The sequence below is a fragment of the Dromaius novaehollandiae genome, chromosome 6, assembly GCF_036370855.1.
Source record: "Dromaius novaehollandiae isolate bDroNov1 chromosome 6, bDroNov1.hap1, whole genome shotgun sequence".
NCBI classification, from domain to species: Eukaryota; Metazoa; Chordata; class Aves; order Casuariiformes; family Dromaiidae; genus Dromaius; species Dromaius novaehollandiae.
The window spans coordinates 34208031-34225536 of NC_088103.1; the positions used below are offsets into that span (position 1 = coordinate 34208031).

Sequence of the window (17506 nt, forward strand, 5' to 3'; positions counted from 1 at the left end):
TCCGATGCAGCCGGTTCGGTTACCAGCCGGGGAAAATGTCTTACTTTTGAATGGGTCTTTGATTAAGCATGTTTTGATGAACTTTAATTTTATTATGTGCTCTCCTATTTAAAATCCTGTTTTAAATGACTAATAAACCACTTTAAAAGCTCTCAAACTAGCACATTAATGCTAATTTTCCATGTAAGGAAAATGTAGGAAAATAATAAAAGTAAGTGTGTAAAGTAGCATCTGAAGTAGCGATCTGAATTCTTCTTTAGTTTTTGGTTAGTTCACTCGTTGGACTTTTTTCAGTGTTCATGAGGAACAGTCGTAATAACTGTATATTTAATCTGTTTTGTTGTTTGCCTCATAGAAGTGCAAACATGGCATCCATGGAAGAAAACTTTCCTCGAGGTGGCACCCAGAAAAAACCCACGGAGGGAAAAAAGGCCAAGCCAAAGATAGAGCAAGACAACTTGTTTGATGTATGTTGGTTACATGTTCTTAATTAACTCTTCTCAGAGCTCTTTCACTGTCAGGATATGGCCTGAAAGCCTTCCTATCTCTGAGTTCTCTGGATTTGTCTGATATAGGTTGCATTATCGAGACTTCGGGAAAGAGATGTCTGCTGACATCCACCTGTCTTGTGACCTTTTAAAGGTTTTGGATATCTGATACATGATGAATGTGATGACAAAAAGTTCAGTCAAAATTGCTGATGAGGCTTCAACATTTTAACATTCCACAAGCATCAGATCCTGAGTTACTTGCTTCTATGTAGCAGGATTGGACCAATACAGTATAGTTATGCTATATATACAGATATATAGATAATATATCTAGTGATACTAGAGCCAGTGGACATAGACCAAGTTTCTTAGTCTTTCTATTTAGTAGTAGATGTTGCAAATCACTTTTGCCAAATACTTTTGAACAGGAATCGTGTTTTTTTTTCCCCGCTCCAAGTTTTACAGTTTTACAAATGATCAGCCTCGGCCCAGAAGGAGATATCTTGAAAGACTTGCATGTAGACACACAGTGATTAGCAAGGGCATTCCCTTTTCTCTACAATCCTATTCTTTTCTTCTAATTTTATTCCTAGTAGTAGAGTTCTTCCTTAGCACAGTGGTCATCTCTTCACTTATTTTTATTATTTTCCTGACTGATTTTAATCTGCTTTAGGTCCATCATGAAGAACAAACACAGAAAAGAAAAAGGAGTCGAGGAGATCAAGGAAAGCAGAAGAAGAAGTTCAAGCCGGACAAAACAGCCACTTCTAAAGACAATGTTACGAATTTTGAACCACTCACAGTTGAGGTTTGTGGATAAACATTTGCTTTTGTGTGCATCTGTCATTTGTGAGAAGATGGTGAGCCAGAATCTACATGAGGCTTAAAAAAAAGAGTAGATATTTTTTTGTAATAGCAACCTTGGTAGTTAATTAATGATAGCTTGGAAGAGGTACTAGTCTTTGTGTTTTCAGGATCTAGGTAAGTGTGTGCTAGAGCCCAGAGTGAGATATATGTGATGGATGTGTTGTAATGCATCAGTTGGAGTTTCTGGTGATTCTTAAATCTTTCAAAGGAACAAAAACTTCTGGTCAATCCCAGGTGGGATTCTGGCGTGGAAGGACCTGGCATATGTGCTGGTGTGAGAACTCTGTGTCTGGTTTGAAAAGAAAATCTTATTTCAGAAGTGCTCCATGAATTCTCTGAGTCAGGTGCTGTGGACTGAGGACTGTTGCATGGTTTCTACACCTGTAGCTGTTTCTCTTGAGCATAGTGAGCCCACCAGTCATTCCTGTCCCCATGACAAGATAGAGATCTTTTTCTATCTCTTCCCATGTACTAACAAGATGTCCAAGATGTCTTCAAGGCTGTTTTGTGGCTTTCTTCTCAGTATTTATAGAGGTTCTGGAATAAGGCCTTTTCTGTTGACTCCTGTCACTTCTGATTGTTAAGTACTTATGTAATTGGTGGATCCATTTTGATTATGGTGTGGGTTAAAGTGGTAAATGCTGATGATCTCCTTTTTGCTTTTGGTATGACATCAAAAATGGAGCATGGGACTGGAACTTTGGAGACATGAGTCTGTTCCCAGCCCTGTCATTCACCTGCTGGATAGGTTACTTTATCTGTTTTCCCCTAGCAAAATGGGGAGGAATAGTTCTGATCTGTACAGAATGCATTATAAAATACCAGGTACAAGTATTATTTCAGCCATTTTCTTTTTTGGGCTTGGTAGATATTGCATGTTCTTTCTCATTAAACCTGTAAATAGAGCAGTGATTCAAGAGGAGAGTTTATCTATCACACTGTTATCACTGACTTGCCAAAATATCCACCAAATGCTGCTCTTTTTTGCTTTCCCAGGCACTCTGTGAAGGGATGCTGCTTCTTGGTTGTATAAAAGAGGTCAGTGACTTTGAATTAGTCATCAGCTTGCCCAATGGACTTTCTGGGTTTGTCCCAGTGACGCAAATCAGCGATGCCTACAGCAAGATGCTGAGTGAACAGGTGGCCGAAGGAGAACTCGTGGAGGTGAGACCTTGGATCTGGGCTGTGATTTGTGCCAGGGAGCTGGGGAGTATTAATAAGATCTCGGAATGAACCCAAAGGTCTTGCTGAAGAAACTGGTTTCTGGTGTCTCACAGCAGATTTCAGTTTGCCTGCAGTGGCTCACCTTAGCTAAATGGTCCATGAACTTCATAGACCGCCTGTTGAACATGGGGAAATTTCTGCTCTCTGTTCGCTGCTGTAGCTAAATACTGATCCCTGGCTGTGTGCAATGAAGGAAGGAAGTGAAGGAAGTGTGTGGAAGAAGATGTGAGGATGCAAAGGTCTCTCAGTGGGGCTTAGGGAGTAGTACAGTCCTTGAAATTTCATTGTACGATGTTCTGTGCAACGTGCTGTTAGGTAGTGCTGTTGTAGACTGACCTTGGTTTGGACCATGCTTTTCCAAGCAGCCTTTATAATTTCATGACAATGTTGATTGCTGGAAAAAAGAGGAGGGAGTAATATGTTAGCCCATCTCTCCAGTGTCAGCAATCCATAAATTTTGCCAAAAAAGGTGATGTTGGATGTGTGATCTGTGCAAGGTACTAATCTTTTGTTGATGGTGCTTCCCTCTGCTGAAGAGGGAGCTGAGATCAGAGTCACTCTTGGCTCTGTAGTTGTGCTTTGATCCTCAGCGACGAGCTCCTGACGCCAGTCCCCACAGTGTTCCTTTTTGAGCAAAACCTGCCAGACTTGCTGACATGATGTAATTTCATCCTTGCCTCTATACTGATGTTTGCGGTATTTCTTGCCTTTTGTTGTGCTGTTGACAGAGAAACAGAGCTTTCTTAGGGGGCTTTGGTTTCAAAAGCTGCTTCAGTAACAAACTCTGATCCTCTTGAATTATTTAATGTTGTTTCCTTACTCTCCCGATCATCTTGTTGGGCAGGACTTGAACTCTCTGTCGAACATGTATTCTCCAGGGACATTGGTCAGATGCATCGTGATCAGTGTTGAGAAAAGTGCTGATGGACGTCAGAGTGTCAAATTGTCGATCAACCCCAAAAAGGTCAATAAGGGTCTGAACACTTCAGCACTAGCATCAGGCATGGTATGTATTCTGGGTCTGCCGCAGCCTCCCTGGGCTTTGGAGGTGCCCCTTGCACAGCCTGCCTTGCAGAGGTGCTTATTTGTTTAGTTTTTGTGTTTCCAGCTTTATGGTTGCAGGCATGTGCAATTAGAGCATCTGCTATTTCTGAGCATCCCAATTTTTTTCCCCTACTGATTTGTGGACTCCGTACATACATGGCTGGACAAGGGGAGAGTTGAGACCCCACTGCCAGATGAGCTCTGTATTAGGAACGAACATAGTGTTATTTCTGCTGCTCTGAAAAACTCAGTACTGTGTTCTCATGAAACAGCAGACTCTTGCTCTCTCTGCAGACTCAGCCATTTCTTCACATTACTGAATTGCAGTGTTTTTCTCCCAACAGCTGCTCTCTGGCTTAGTATCTAGTGTGGAAGACCATGGCTACCTCATTGATATTGGAGTCAGTGGGACTAACGCATTCCTGCCTCGTCAGAAAGCCCAAAGTTACATCAAATCAGTCAAGAAAGGTAAGAAGTAATCAGAGAGAAAACCACTGGGGTTGAAATGGAGGTGGAAAATGGCAATGATTAGAGCGTTTTCTATCTGTGGTACTAGTACACCTCAGTGAGATTGAGTCAAAGTGGAGTCCTTGTGAGCTGCTGAAAGCAGTGGCTCTGTGACTGGCGTGAAACAGGCTGCTAGGTTTCAGCCTGTTTTCTGACAGACCATGTTCTCCTTCCAAGACCTTCCATCCATGCTTGCAGTAGACTTCAGTTTGATGGGAAGAAGTTCACACTTGGAGAGGGAACTCTGAAAAGGCTTGGGATAGTGCTACAGGCTGAAGGGAACCCCTGAGTGTTCCTGATGGGGATTTTATGCTGTGTGTCTTGCCTTTGTAGGGCCTGATTTGAAGGTAGGCCAGAATCTGAACTGTCTCATTGAGGAAGTAAAGAATGAGGGAAGAATTGTCCGTTTGTCCATTGATCGGTCAGAAGTAGCTGCATCCCTTGCAACAGAACGACAGAACTGGACGCTTTCTAACTTACTGCCGGGGCTGGTGGTAAAAGCTCGAGTGCAGAAGGTTAGCACTGTTTTTTTGAGTGTCCCTGAAAGTGGGGGTGCAGGTGAAATGGAGATGGAAATTTATGCCCTGGAAAATTTTGTGTTTGTGCTCAATTACTTTAGAAGAATAAATGCAACTTTCAGTTAGGTACTCCCATCACATTCACCTAAGGTCCAATCTCTGCCCTGATTGTGATGTTGCGAGTATAAAGGTTTTGGCCTGGAGATGGTGATGAACCTTGAAACAGAACAGAATCCAGTTTATACTTCTCTGGCCATTGCCTAGGAAAAGTATTCAACAGTTTAGCAGTAGACTTCAAAGTAAACACAGTGTTAGAAAAAAACCTGAAAGACCATTTTTACAAAGCAATGTAAGAAGATGTAAAAAGCGGAATTGTTAGCAGTTTGCCTGTCTCTTTTGAGGTCCTTGTTGTTTAGTACCAGGAGTGACTTTTTGTGAAATGTGTCCCTTGTTCTCTGAAACTGAGAAACTAAGCACAAATTTTATTTGGTATCTTGCGTAATTTCCTTTCCCTTTCTAGGTGGCCCCATTGGGGATCACTCTGAGTTTTTTGTCTTCCTTCACTGGCATTGTGGATTTCATGCACATGGACCCAAAGAAATCCATGAACTATTCTCCAAATCAAGTGGTAAGGAGAGGGTGAAGCACAGCTGGAGTTGGTAATGTTACTTAGAGCATCTCTTATCTTCACCAGCAGCATTTTGGTGAAGAATTTTTTTTCAACGGAATCATCTGTGAAATCTTACTGACGATGGCCTCTCGTATTTGAATTCTGATCGTGGCTGCTTTAGAGCTGTAAAGAGCAAAGCTGTTCTTGGGGTAATGGAAGACTTGGGTGGGAGGTCCAAGAGACTTGTAAAGGGTGGGAAATGACTTTAGCAGTCATGTTCCTCTCACCACAGTGGTACCAGATTAGCCCGTGCAACTTGAACAATGGATAAAAGCAAAAATCTCAGATCTGTGAAGCTGTTAGAACTGAAACGATGTCTTAGTGGCAATACTGGAAAGTGCTTGTACATGGGCAAAGAGTTCAGGTACCAAAGATAACATCTAAAATAATGAGTGAGACTGCTTTCTCTGCTTCTGTTTATGAGTTCGTGTTTAACAAGCATTTTTGTCTTCTCCCCATTCCAGGTGAAAGCTTGCATCCTCTCCGTTCACCCCACCTCCAAGGTGGTGCGGCTTACTCTACGGCAGGCCTTCCTCCACGCTGGAGGATCCCCAAACCAGCTTTCCGGTGATCGCATGGGGGCAGTGGTGGAGGAGTCGACGGTGAAGGCTTTCTTCAAGCAGTTTGGTGCCATCTTTGAGCTTGATGATGGCAGCCTTGCGTTTGCACGGGTCAGTACCAGGGACTGAATGAGCAATGAGAGAACTCCTCCGTAGCTCTCTTAGCTTCTTGAGGAATAACTTTAGGAGGAAGTTTTGTTTTCTGTTTTTTATGTTCTTTGTGAGAAAAATGCAACAAAATTAGGACAAAGTGGAAGATGTTTGCTAAATCACGTTCCCCACTGTCCAGGTTTGGAATGTAGGAGAGTTACACTGAAAGAACTGGTGCAACCTGCGGCACAAAGGGAGTATATTAAAGGAAGGGTTTTGTGAGATGCTGCCACTTCAGCCTAAGCTTCAAGTCGGTGCTTCCTCTTTCCAAACACTAAATCATCCTTTATTTTTTCTAGCTGAAACACCTTTCAAAAACCAGAAAGTCCTTTAAACCTGCAGCATTTAAGACAGGATGCAAACACAAATGCCGGATAATTGACTACAGCCTGATGGATGAGATGTGTATTTTATCTCTAAAGTAGTAAGTTTCACAGACTTCCAGAAAATTGGTTGAAGGGTTAGAAGGGTTTGGTTGAGCATGGAAGATACTACATTGCTTTGTTGAACTGGAACCTGCTGTTAGGAGTTTCTGGCTTGTATCTGTCTTGTCTCAAATCAGGGTGTCTGAGCATCTCATGTTTCTTCCCAAAACTATGGGGAGGTGGGTCACAGGGAGGCTAAATATCTTTTGCCAAAATCATGTTGGAAGCCTGTGGTTGAACAGGGAGTTGGATCTTGGTCTTCCAAGTCCCAGGCCATTTTCCTCCTCCCTCCTTATATTTCTGTCTGTGTGGCTTTAAGCAGTGCAGGTTGTGGTTTCCCCTTTTGTGGGGCCCTGGCTGGTGGCCATCACTTTGTAGCTGTCACCTGGAATGGAGCCTGGTGAACCTGTCTGAACTTGATGTCCAGAGAGTGGTGGGAGGTGGGTCAGCTGGAGTAAAATACAACCCCAGAGTTGTGCAGCACAGGGGAAGGGGGGCGGGGATTTTGGAAGATTTTAGGACAAGACAAAGAGGGGATTGTTTCTCTTATCCTGGATTTCCTCAAGTTGACTGATTGGTCATCTCTTGCTGTGTCTCTTTCCTAGTCAAATTATCGAAGCTCAGTTTCTGCAATATCAAGATGTGCACACTGGGGATGTGGTGAAGGTGAGATCCTGAAGGGTTGACATAGTACTGTGGAACAGTTGTACTTGTTAAAGTGATCTAGCTAATTTGCATTTCTTTTGCCTAATGCTTGTTTTCAACTTCTGATCCAGACTAGTGAGACAAAAGGGAAGAAAAAATCTCTCCTTGCAGGACTTGCTTAATGGAATCTGATACTTTTCTTTCCCAAAATATTGTTCAGGTTTTTTTCATGATGCCTCTAAGACAGTCACGTTTCAGCCACATCCAGTCCTGTGTTTAAGGCCCCGAATTCTTAGCTTCTTTCACTTAGCCTTTCTAAAACTCATTGTGTACTTGGTGAACTAGAAGTGCGCATGTGGACCATCACAATCAACTGATGGACAGAAACAGTTACTCAGTTATGTGTCTGACCCATGTGTGACTGTTGGATATGTCTCTGGAAACATTTGCAGTCTGACAGAGTCAGTACTTTTGCAGAAGTAGCCTATGCTCAAAAATGAGGTAGTAAAACAGCCTTGTTTAACATAAAAGCTAATGGGTCAGATTGGGTGAGTGGAGTGGAGTGTACTTTTTTGGAGGGTGGTTAGATTTGGTAGCTATAGGTAGTGTGATGTGTCAGCTGTTTCCTATCTGTGCACACTCTGCTAACCATGCTGAATTTACAGATCCTTCTCCCTCTTTTGGGCTCTAGGGTAAAGTATTAGCTCTGAAACCCATTGGGATGCAGGTGAAAGTGACTGACGGGATTAAAGGGCTTGTGCCCTCCATGCATCTTGCTGACATGATCCTGAAGCAGGCTGAGAAGAAGTACAACATGGGAGATGAAGTCAGGTGTCGGGTGAGAGCTGCCAGACAGATTCTTCAGCTGCTTTAAACTGGACTCTTTCACTTTGAGTACTTTGAGCAGCTGGATTGATCAGACAATGGCAGACATGCTTTTTGAATCTTTTCCTGCTCCGCTTTTCTAGGTGCTAGAGTGCAGACCTGCAGAAAGGAAGCTAATCCTTACTCTGAAGAAAACTCTTGTCCAGTCAAAGCTTCCAGTCCTTTCTAATTATGAAGAGGCAAAACCAGGTCTGATCACACACGGCTTTGTGGTGTGCGCAAGGGAGTTCGGCTGCATTGTGAAGTTCTACAATGATGTCAAAGGTCTGGTACCCAAGAATGAGCTGAGCTCAGAGCCCATATCTTGTCCAGAGGAAGTCTTTCATGAAGGCCAGGTAATTCACGCACCTAACCCTATGCCTTGTGAATGAATGCTGAAGAGAATGCTGCAGTGTAGTTGGCTCTGGCATGAGGTTTCCCCGGAGGAAGCAACTACACCAAGAGATGTTCATGTCCTTTCACATTAGGTAATAGCAGTGGTCCATTTAATAGCGGTGGTCCATTTAAACAGATTAGGTTGTATGGGAGACAGCTCCTTCTTGAGTACTTCAGAGCTGTGTTTTTGTGGGGGTTTTTTGTTTGTTTTTTTTTTAAATTTGTTTCTAGACTCTCTTCTGGAGTGCAGCAGGCACCATGCTGTGTGATATAGGGACCGTGGAGATCTTAGCAGCAGTCTGGGGTTCTGGGCTGCAGCTTCTTTTAAGGAAATTAAAGCTCTTAAAGAATCAAGAGAAAGACGTTTCCTGCCCCTGTATTGTTCTTGTTTTCTTGTTTGTTTCAAGTCTTGTGCATCCCCAACCAGGTGCTCTGGAAATGGTGTTGTGGGCAGGCTCAACCTTTTTTGCTGTTTTTCTGGTGCTCTTTCTTGTCTTTAATCCTGCTGTTTGTTGGTTGGCTAAGGAGAGCAATAATTTTCTGGTCAGGATTTATAACTGCAGGTGTGGAGATCTGAATTTTATTCTCAGCTCTGCTACAGACCTGTCAGAGTCATTTCATGACTGAATGAAAGTCATTTAATATATTTTCCATCTGTGAGATCAGGAGAATGTTTGTCTCTGGTGGATCTTATGGCTAGCAGGCCACTGGTTTTAACTTAGGTATGGCAGAAAAAATTATTGTGTATTTATTTCCCTGTCTCATATATAGGTGGTAGTACACTGAGGAGGAAGATTAACCCAGTTAAATCTTGTTTTATCTTTTTTTACCACAGGTTGTCAAAGTAATGGTCTTAAAATGTGAACCCCAGCAGGAAAGACTGCTGCTGTCCTTCAAGTTAACAACCAAGCCTGTCCCTGAGGGTAAAAGGGAACATACTCCAAAGAAGAACCAGCAAGTGAAATATGGAATAGGAGAGGTATTGAATTCAATGACTGCTCCCTTTTTTGCTGTCTTCCCAACCCGTTATTGCAGGGAAACAACTTGATATCACTTAAACAACTTTGCTTCAAGAAAAGCTGTTAGAGGTCAAGAAATAGCATTAAATGTGTATCTCTTATTGTGTGGTTTGCCTACTGGTCAAAGGCAAGAAGGATTTGATCTGATATTGGAGGACAGGATAAAGAATTCCCGGGGCACTCTTCCAGGAGGTGCAAAAGTTAGTGCTCCTACTCCTGAAGTCCTCTCCTGGATGCTGCTGATGTTCTCACTCCAGAAGCAGCTGCTTTTTCTCTCTCGGGGGGGAAAAAAACTGACTTCAATGAACTGGTTTGAAATGCTTCACTGTTGTCTTTGGATTGAAAAATACTTCCAACACTCCGCAGATGTTACTGGTGCAGGCAAGGGGCGGTTCTAATTTTCTTTATATGGTTCCTGCCATCTTTCAAATAGAAAGTCAAAACTAAGACGATGTTTCTGGCCCTTGATTTCTCTGGGAGCTGAGATTTATTATTAATGTTGACATGCTTTTGGAGCTCAGCTCTGTTGGTGTGACTGTTTCTCATGTATAGCTGGGAAGTCATGTCAGAGCCCCTCCAGCACAGCATTTGGTACCCTGTGCATCAAAAGAGATGACTTCAAAGGCACTTATCACTGTATTTGTTCTTTCTGTAGATGGTTGATGTGAAAGTCTTGAAGAAGAAAGAGAATGGGCTAGAGGTTTCCATCTTGGAAGACGAAGGCAAAGTGATTGCCTCGCTTCCCACGGTGTACCTCTCCGACTTTGTTGTTAACTGCAAACTCCTGTGGCATTGCCTTCAAGAGGGAGATGTCCTGCCCAGAGTTATGTGCCTAAATGACAAGGGAGAGCATATTGTATCCTTTGACATCTCAGCCAGTTGAATGAAGAAAAAAACATGGACACATCTGTAAGGATGTATCCAGGATATCTGCAAGAAACAGAAGATAAGCTAGCTAGTTTGTTGAAGTGGAATTGCCTGTCAAGCTAGTGATGCTTCAAAGAGCTGTTATAATTTGCTTATTCTAGAAGTAAGGCTCAGCTGCTGCTAGAATCCCATCAGAACCAGGACTTGGTTGTGAATTGACTAACTTTTCCAACCAGCTTCTGGGCATCAGTGTTAATAAGATCACAACTTTAGCAAAAATTCTGCATTTTTTTTCCAGTTCTGTCTTTTTGGTAATGTTAGGAAGTTTACATTTCAGCTAATGTAAAGTATGCATCTTTAATGCTGAGCAGCTTTTGAGACATTGATTGTTAAAATTTAGTGTAGAGAAATCAAGACAGTAAAACTGTGATTTTTGGGCTCTTTTACTGCTTTGCCAGCAAAGACTGTTACAGCCCAGTGGTTAGTAACACCAGGCGATTTGCTTGGCTCCTTTCATTCCTCTTTTCCCATTTTCCCTAACTGGTTTTTCAGATCTTGAGCAGAAAGTCTGCAGTGATTTCTGCTGTACAGGAGGAGCAAGTGGTGAGAAGCTTCTCTGAAATCCAACCTGGGATGCTTTTGACTGGTTATGTGAGGAATGTGATGCCTTTTGGAGTGTTTGTGGAGTTCCCTTTTGGCCTGACAGGATTGGCCCCCAAAATGGTGAGTCACTTGACTTCAAAAACAGTGTGCGTGTAATCAGCAGGCAAGCTTGAAACATGGCTTTGAGCAGAGCTGGAGGGAACAGTAGGGCTGTAGGTCCTGCGTTCACGCTGTCTCCCCCAATAGGTTAAAAGCTGCTGTTAGGTTTGTGTTTTAATTCCCTTCCAAAATGAGGAAAAGGACTCCATTCAGATGAGCTTAAGGGTCAAGTGGGGATTTAATGTGATTTCATTTACCCATTTAAATTGACAGCTTTTCCTTGGTCTTGGCTAGCCTTTTTTGTCATTTTTCATGAAGTCTAACTCTAAAACCCTTCTCCTGAACAGCATTGCAGGTGCCTGCAGTTTAGCAGTTGCGCTCAGTAACCCTTGCTCCTTTGCTTTCTCTGCACAGAGCATGAGTGACAAGTTTGTGACGGACACCAAGGACCACTTTGTGGTGGGACAGACTGTGATCGCGAAGGTGATGAGCATCGATGAGGAGAAGCAGCGTGTGCTCCTCAATCTGAAGGTGTCAGAGTGCAGCTCAGGCAATTCTGCTGTGGAGAGCTTTGCTCTGCTGAGCCAATACTTCAAGGAGGTGAAAGAAATCAGGAACTTGTTGAGAAGAAGAGGTAAAGATTGTACATGTTCTCCTAAAGGGGATCAGGTCACAAAAAGTGGCTCTAGAGGAATAGTAAAGCAAAACCACTTTATTTTAAACAAAAGAAAGCTCAGTTCAGGTAAAGACATGGCTTCTAGGGGAAGCATTTTAGAAGAAAGATGCGTAGTGTCTAGCACTGACAAGAGAGCTTTTTGGAATTTCTGCTGGAACAAGCCAAAGATTCTGCTGTTCTCACTGAGGTCTGCTAGGCTTCTGGCACTGATTTCAGTGAGAACTGGTTGAAACTTAGGGATTAAGAGTAAGAAGATAAAGAGAAATGAGCCGTGAAGTCATCATATCAAAAGAGGAAGGGAGATAGAATGGGACAGAAAAACTAGATTTCTTGAAGTATCTGTAATGGTGGAAATGAGAGAGGCCAGCATGAGATTGGATGCTCTTCGAATCAATGCCTGTCTCCAGCATTGGCCAGACATTTAATGATACTTCCCTTTTATACCTGCTTGGCCTCCAGCAACTTCTGGCTCAGGGACCTGCTGAGCCGAAGGTGGCAGGTTTTGTATTTAAAAACCTTCAGTGGGGTGTTTTTTCTTTTTTTGTCTGAATTTGTCTGCATGCTTTTTGAACCACTGTGAAATTTAGGCAACCAAGACATGTTGTGATGGTAGTTTCACAGGTTAATTATGTGCCCCATGAAGAATTGCCTGTTTGTTTAATTTTCAGTCTGGCACTGGATAACTTTTTGTTTAATACTCCATGGTTCTAGCATTATAAGAACCGTAGTCTGCAGGCCTGATTTCTCTGTTCAGTAAACAGATGTTAAGTTCCATAGAGCTTAAGTGTGTAAGGAATATGAGGTTTTGCAGCTTGGCCTATCCAATGTGCAAATAGAGGTATGATTACCTGGGTTGTTCATTTTCAATGGAAAAGTCATTCTTGGAAGCCTGGAAGAAGTTTATTTCTGTGTGCCTGAGTGAATTGCCACAGAGCACCAGTGGAGCAGAACAGGCTGCCTGCTGCCCAGACCCGAATTCCTCAAATGCCCGAGAACTGAACAGCAGTAAGTCAGGCTCGTGCTGCATGCAGACTCGAGCATTAGAAACAGGCACTGCTAATTCCTTGATTTAGGAAAAGCAGCACTGATGTCTGGATACGAGGGTGATAGGCACTTAAAAATCAGAGTAGACATCATGTGAGTTCTGCCCTGTAATCACAAGTGGTGCAAGGGCAGGAGGTAACTGGAGGTAGCCTGAGTGCGTTGATATCGTGTGCTGTGCCTCTAGAAAGGCTGGGCAAGTTAACCACCTGTGGTGGTAAAGCCCTGATTCTTTTCCAGTGACAAACTGTGTATCTGTTTAAAATGAACGATGCTTTTGGAGAGTTAGAACAGTAAAGGGCAAGACTTCAGTTTGAGAATAGTTTCCTTTATTGCCTCTACCTGCTGCCTGTAGTGTCCTTTATTGCATTTAAGCAAATAGAGCTAGCTTTGTCCCTCAAAATATGAAGGAATCGTTGACAACAATAACAATATATTATTCCTACACATACTTTATTTGCTGGTAACTTATAACTAATCTGAAGATATCATATCTACCTTCATCTAACAGTGCTTTTTAACTGGGCTTTACAGTGAAGAGCCCTAGCAAGGTTTTTTATTAGATGTTCTTAACTGCTTCTACTATTCTTATGGTATAGAAATCCACATTTGTGCATGCTATAATCATCAGTTTGTTTGTTATGGGATGCCTCATTTTTCACAGAGGGATTTTTCAACTGCTCTGCCTTGGCCAGGATCTGCTCTAGTAGAATCTATATCAGTGCCTCTCCTAGCTTCAGTGCAAGGATCATTAGGCTGGCACTCAAGTGCTTGTGAGGACCCAGACCTAGTACTCATATGTGGATGAGTTTGTGCAAGTTATTTGCCTCCTAGTATGACGTGTTCCTTGAAGGAATCCTGCAGCAAAGTAGTTCACACATGTTGTTTTACTAATATTAGGAATATTGGAGGTCTTGCAGTTTATTTTTATCAAATTCTAGCTCTACCTTTTTTGGTTCTTTTTATATTCAGTAATTTGTAATGTTTTGTTTCCTGTAGTTGTGCAACTCCATTAGTCCCTTTACTTTTTCCTACATGCAGTGCCATGTGCCAGTGTTTCTATGGAACTGGAGAATGTTCTCTGCAAATAAGCAATGGTCAGATCTGTAACATTACAGAAGTTTCTACTTTGATTAATCTTAGAATTTACTTCTGCATTTTTAGAGAGTCAGGAGCCTAAACAGCTGATTGTTTTTCTTTATAAAGGTGGCCATAAATGCTTGTTCATGCTCTCTTGAGGAAATGTGAAAACTGTCTTCCTTTTGCAAAGATACAGCATAGGTAAAATTAACTCCCCACTTTCTTCTCCCTTTATTTAGGGGAGTCCAGCGTTGCCCGAAGCCTATGTGAATTGGTGCCTGGGAAGGAGCTGCAGCTGGTTGTGCAGGATGTGAAGGAGGATGGCTCAGCGCTGTTCAGCAGCAGCGGTGCCACAGGCTTGACTGTAACAGCCACTCGCTACCATTTGGGAGGTGAGGGTCTTTTCTTGGACTGCTTTCATTTTCACTCTGATACTTTCAAACCTCTATATTTAAATGAATTCTATTGCTGAGGAACCAAAGTGGGATGAGTCTGATCAGAGCAGGGATGGGCTTGGAGAGTAGTTTAATTTGCTGATGTGTTGCTGATCTGTTTGCATGATTCAGAACATATCACTTAAGCCTACCTGTGCCTCTGTTATCCCATCTGTAAAACAGATCTAATTCTGCCTCATCTCTTAGCCATCTTGTGAGGTTTAGTTAGTGCTTTGAGGTCCTCAGATGAATCAGCAATAGATAGACTGATGACCTTTCTGTACTAAGTTAGCATGATCTTATTCAAAATCTACATTACCTTAAATCTGTGTTTAGTCTTGTCTGCACTGTCTAATAAAATCAATTTAGTTCTTCCATGAAAGTATCAGATTCTTTTTTCAGATAAAGGAAGCCCATTTTTTTTCCTTGCCATTAACGTTAGAGGAATCTGTCCTGTCAGAGACATGTTGTACATCTGGTACTAGCTCTAACTGTATTATCATTATGAATTTCCCCAAGCCAGCAGCTTTATTTAATCGCTAGAGCAGTCTTCTTAGCATTACAGCCTTTAGGAATTCAACTGAACCACAGGCAGCTTTTCCAATCTGTCATGGGCCACTGACACAGTTGGTCGAAATTCTTCATTCTGTCAAGAGATAATCTCTCTGTTCTCATTTGTAGACAAAAGTATTGTTCCTGGTGAGAAAGCAAAAGGATTGGTTCTTCATGTGGATGCCCTCACATCCGTGGTGTATGTTTCCCTTCGAGAAGAACTGTTAAAACAAAGAGCCAAGCAAGTATGTGTTCAATTTTTAGGCTTCTGTGTTTCTGTCTTTCTACCAAAGTCTAGCTGGTTAATTAATTGGGGCTTGGGGGTGAGGGGCTGTTTAATCCTTCAGAGCTGTGGGGAGTAGAGTGAAGGGAATCAAAATCCCGGTAGGGAAAGTCATTATCTCTATTTTTGTCTAGCGGCTCACAGAGAACTCCCAGCACTCTGCCATCGTGCAGCACATAGCAGAAGAGTTTGCTGTTGTCTCTTTGTTGGAAACCGGCCAGCTGGCTGCTATCCCCATAGCCTCTCACTTCAATGATACCTTCCGTTTTGACTCAGAAAAACTGAAGGTAGGACAGACAGTCTCTGTGACCTTAAAAACAGTGAAGGGGAATGACCATGGAGTCTTGTTAGCAGTACAAGACCCAGCGAAGAAGAATGTTGTCTTTGTAAGGATCCGGAAAGAGTCTGAGTCTGCATTAGAAGAGACGCTTACTGCTGTGAAACACTCGCTTTCCCTGGGGGATATTGTTACTGGTACTGTTAAGTCCGTCAAACCTACCCACGTCACAGTCGCTATTGATGACAAGCTGACGGGTTCAATCCACGCGTCCCGGATCTTGGATGAAGTGCCTATAGACTCTTTTCCAACATATACTCTGAAAGCTGGACAGAAGGTGACTGCCCGAGTCATTGGAGGCAGAGATGTGAATACTCACAGGTAGGAAAACGTGCACCTAATACTACTTCTTGGGGAGCGCTAGGGATGGGACATTTACTTAATTCAGATGATCTAGGCTCTTCCCTCTGTCACCAGACACTTACAGCTACCCTTGCTGGAGTTGTTGAGGTGCTGAGGGAATCTGTTACCATGTTCCATCCTGGATCAAGGTTTCAATGAATTAGTTCTTTTTACCTGTGTTACCAGATCTATCTTGGGTATAGATTGCAAGAAAAAAGATGTCTAAACTCTTGTTAAGGTCCAGCAGAAGCCTTAAATGCAATGTCTCTGCAAATCTGCAAACAGGTTTGTCTCCAGGGGCTAGATTTGTGAAAGTACTTTTGGGTACCTAAGTTGCCACTGAAATAGTCCTGGGAAGAGCTGGAACTGGAAGGCTTTGGTAGTTTTAGAAGAGGGCTTAACACCTGTTTCTTTTGTCAATGCAGAGGGAATACAGGTGACTGGAGCCTGGGGAGGTGGCGAGAAATTGTTTGATCCTTTTCCTGTTCTTCAGGTACCTACCCATCACCCATCCACACTTCACACAGTCTGTCCCGGAGCTCAGCATTCGACCAAGGTAAGTATTGTTTTTTGTGCTCTCTGCGGATAATTCACAAGCCTTGTATCTGTATGGCTTCCCTCTCTTGTTCCTCCCACTTGTGCAGGGTCTGGACATGAACAAGGAGTTCTATGTGAATGCGGTGTGGCAAGGCCTATTACTCCCACTTTCACCCCATCTCAGATCTGGGAGCTTTGTTAAAGCTCCTGGCGCTCTTCTAGCGCACAGTTTCCTTGGAGTGTCCTTTGGCATCAGGTGTTGCCAGCTTGGACTCTAAGATTCCTGCATGTTGGAAGGATACCCTCTCAAGCGCTGGGAAGTACTAATTGCCTGCAGAAGGATGCAGTAAGGGAGAGGATGGGCGTGAATGTTACAGTAGTACTGGCTCAACATAATCTCTCGGGTTTCTAAGTCTGATCTTCATCACCAGGATTCAAAACTCTGTAACTGACGTCCTTTTTGTTTGTGCTCAAACAGTGAAATAGAAGGGCAAGTCGCAACAATGCTGAACCTTAAAGGGGACAGTGCCCTCAAGAAACTCGGACTCTACAAAGTTGGGCAGACAGTGACCTGCTTTGTTAAGAAGGTAAGGTCAGAGGCTTTCTGAGAGATGTACTGGGCAAGCAGCAAGTAAGGTGACCTCAGGGGTCTCGGCTCAAACCTGTAGACTGACACTACTATGTTCTTCATTAGTCGTGAAGGTGGCCCATGTAAAGTGCAGTATCTTGTGGTGCCAGTAGGAGAAAGAAACAGCATTTTCTATACCTGCAAGAGTAGAGCTAACTGATCCTCACTGACAGGTCTGTCTGTTGCCAGCTCATGTTTTCCACCCTGTACTCTAGCAAGAAGACCTTTTGAGAAACTGCCTATGCCACCTGCACAAAATACACACAATGCCGAATGCCTCTGTACGCTTATATGTGAATCACAGCAGCGTTATGCCTGTAATATGAGTAGAAGTTAAATTACTGTTTTTGTGTGATGCAAGAGCCCAGGCCAGAGTGGTCCTTTCTGGCCTTAAAAATCAAGGAATCCACTGGCAAAGGGTTTTTTTCAAGGTCTCATGCTCTCTTCTCCTGCTGTTTGGTGTCTTCTCAGTATAACACCCTCAAAAATTGGCTGGAGGTAGAAGTCACACCTGACATTCGAGGAAGAGTTCCTCATCTGCTGCTATCTCTCAACACCAAGGTAAGAGACTATTACAGATAAGCTAAGCAAAAATTTTCTGTGCTCGTGGCTGCAAGTAACAGCCACAGACACTTTTCAGTCATCCG

General features: G+C 42.9%; 1 protein-coding gene across 2 annotated transcripts in view; it reads left to right on the plus strand.

Annotated features, from left to right (window-relative positions):
• PDCD11 (programmed cell death 11) overlaps window positions 1–17506 on the plus strand; it is a 28050-nt gene that overhangs the window by 444 nt on the left and 10100 nt on the right. For both annotated transcript variants that reach the window (XM_026110337.2, XM_026110336.2), the window contains exons 2-23: window positions 356–467; window positions 1165–1299; window positions 2355–2522; window positions 3427–3588; window positions 3971–4094; window positions 4467–4648; window positions 5172–5279; window positions 5786–5992; window positions 6331–6455; window positions 7062–7122; window positions 7793–7939; window positions 8070–8321; window positions 9197–9340; window positions 10036–10236; window positions 10800–10970; window positions 11364–11583; window positions 13986–14138; window positions 14862–14977; window positions 15150–15673; window positions 16188–16250; window positions 16710–16818; window positions 17331–17420. In XM_026110337.2, coding sequence (XP_025966122.2) covers window positions 366–467; window positions 1165–1299; window positions 2355–2522; window positions 3427–3588; window positions 3971–4094; window positions 4467–4648; window positions 5172–5279; window positions 5786–5992; window positions 6331–6455; window positions 7062–7122; window positions 7793–7939; window positions 8070–8321; window positions 9197–9340; window positions 10036–10236; window positions 10800–10970; window positions 11364–11583; window positions 13986–14138; window positions 14862–14977; window positions 15150–15673; window positions 16188–16250; window positions 16710–16818; window positions 17331–17420 — 3564 coding nt within the window. In that variant the 5' untranslated portion in view covers window positions 356–365. The remainder of the gene's footprint in view (window positions 1–355; window positions 468–1164; window positions 1300–2354; window positions 2523–3426; window positions 3589–3970; window positions 4095–4466; window positions 4649–5171; window positions 5280–5785; window positions 5993–6330; window positions 6456–7061; window positions 7123–7792; window positions 7940–8069; window positions 8322–9196; window positions 9341–10035; window positions 10237–10799; window positions 10971–11363; window positions 11584–13985; window positions 14139–14861; window positions 14978–15149; window positions 15674–16187; window positions 16251–16709; window positions 16819–17330; window positions 17421–17506) is intronic.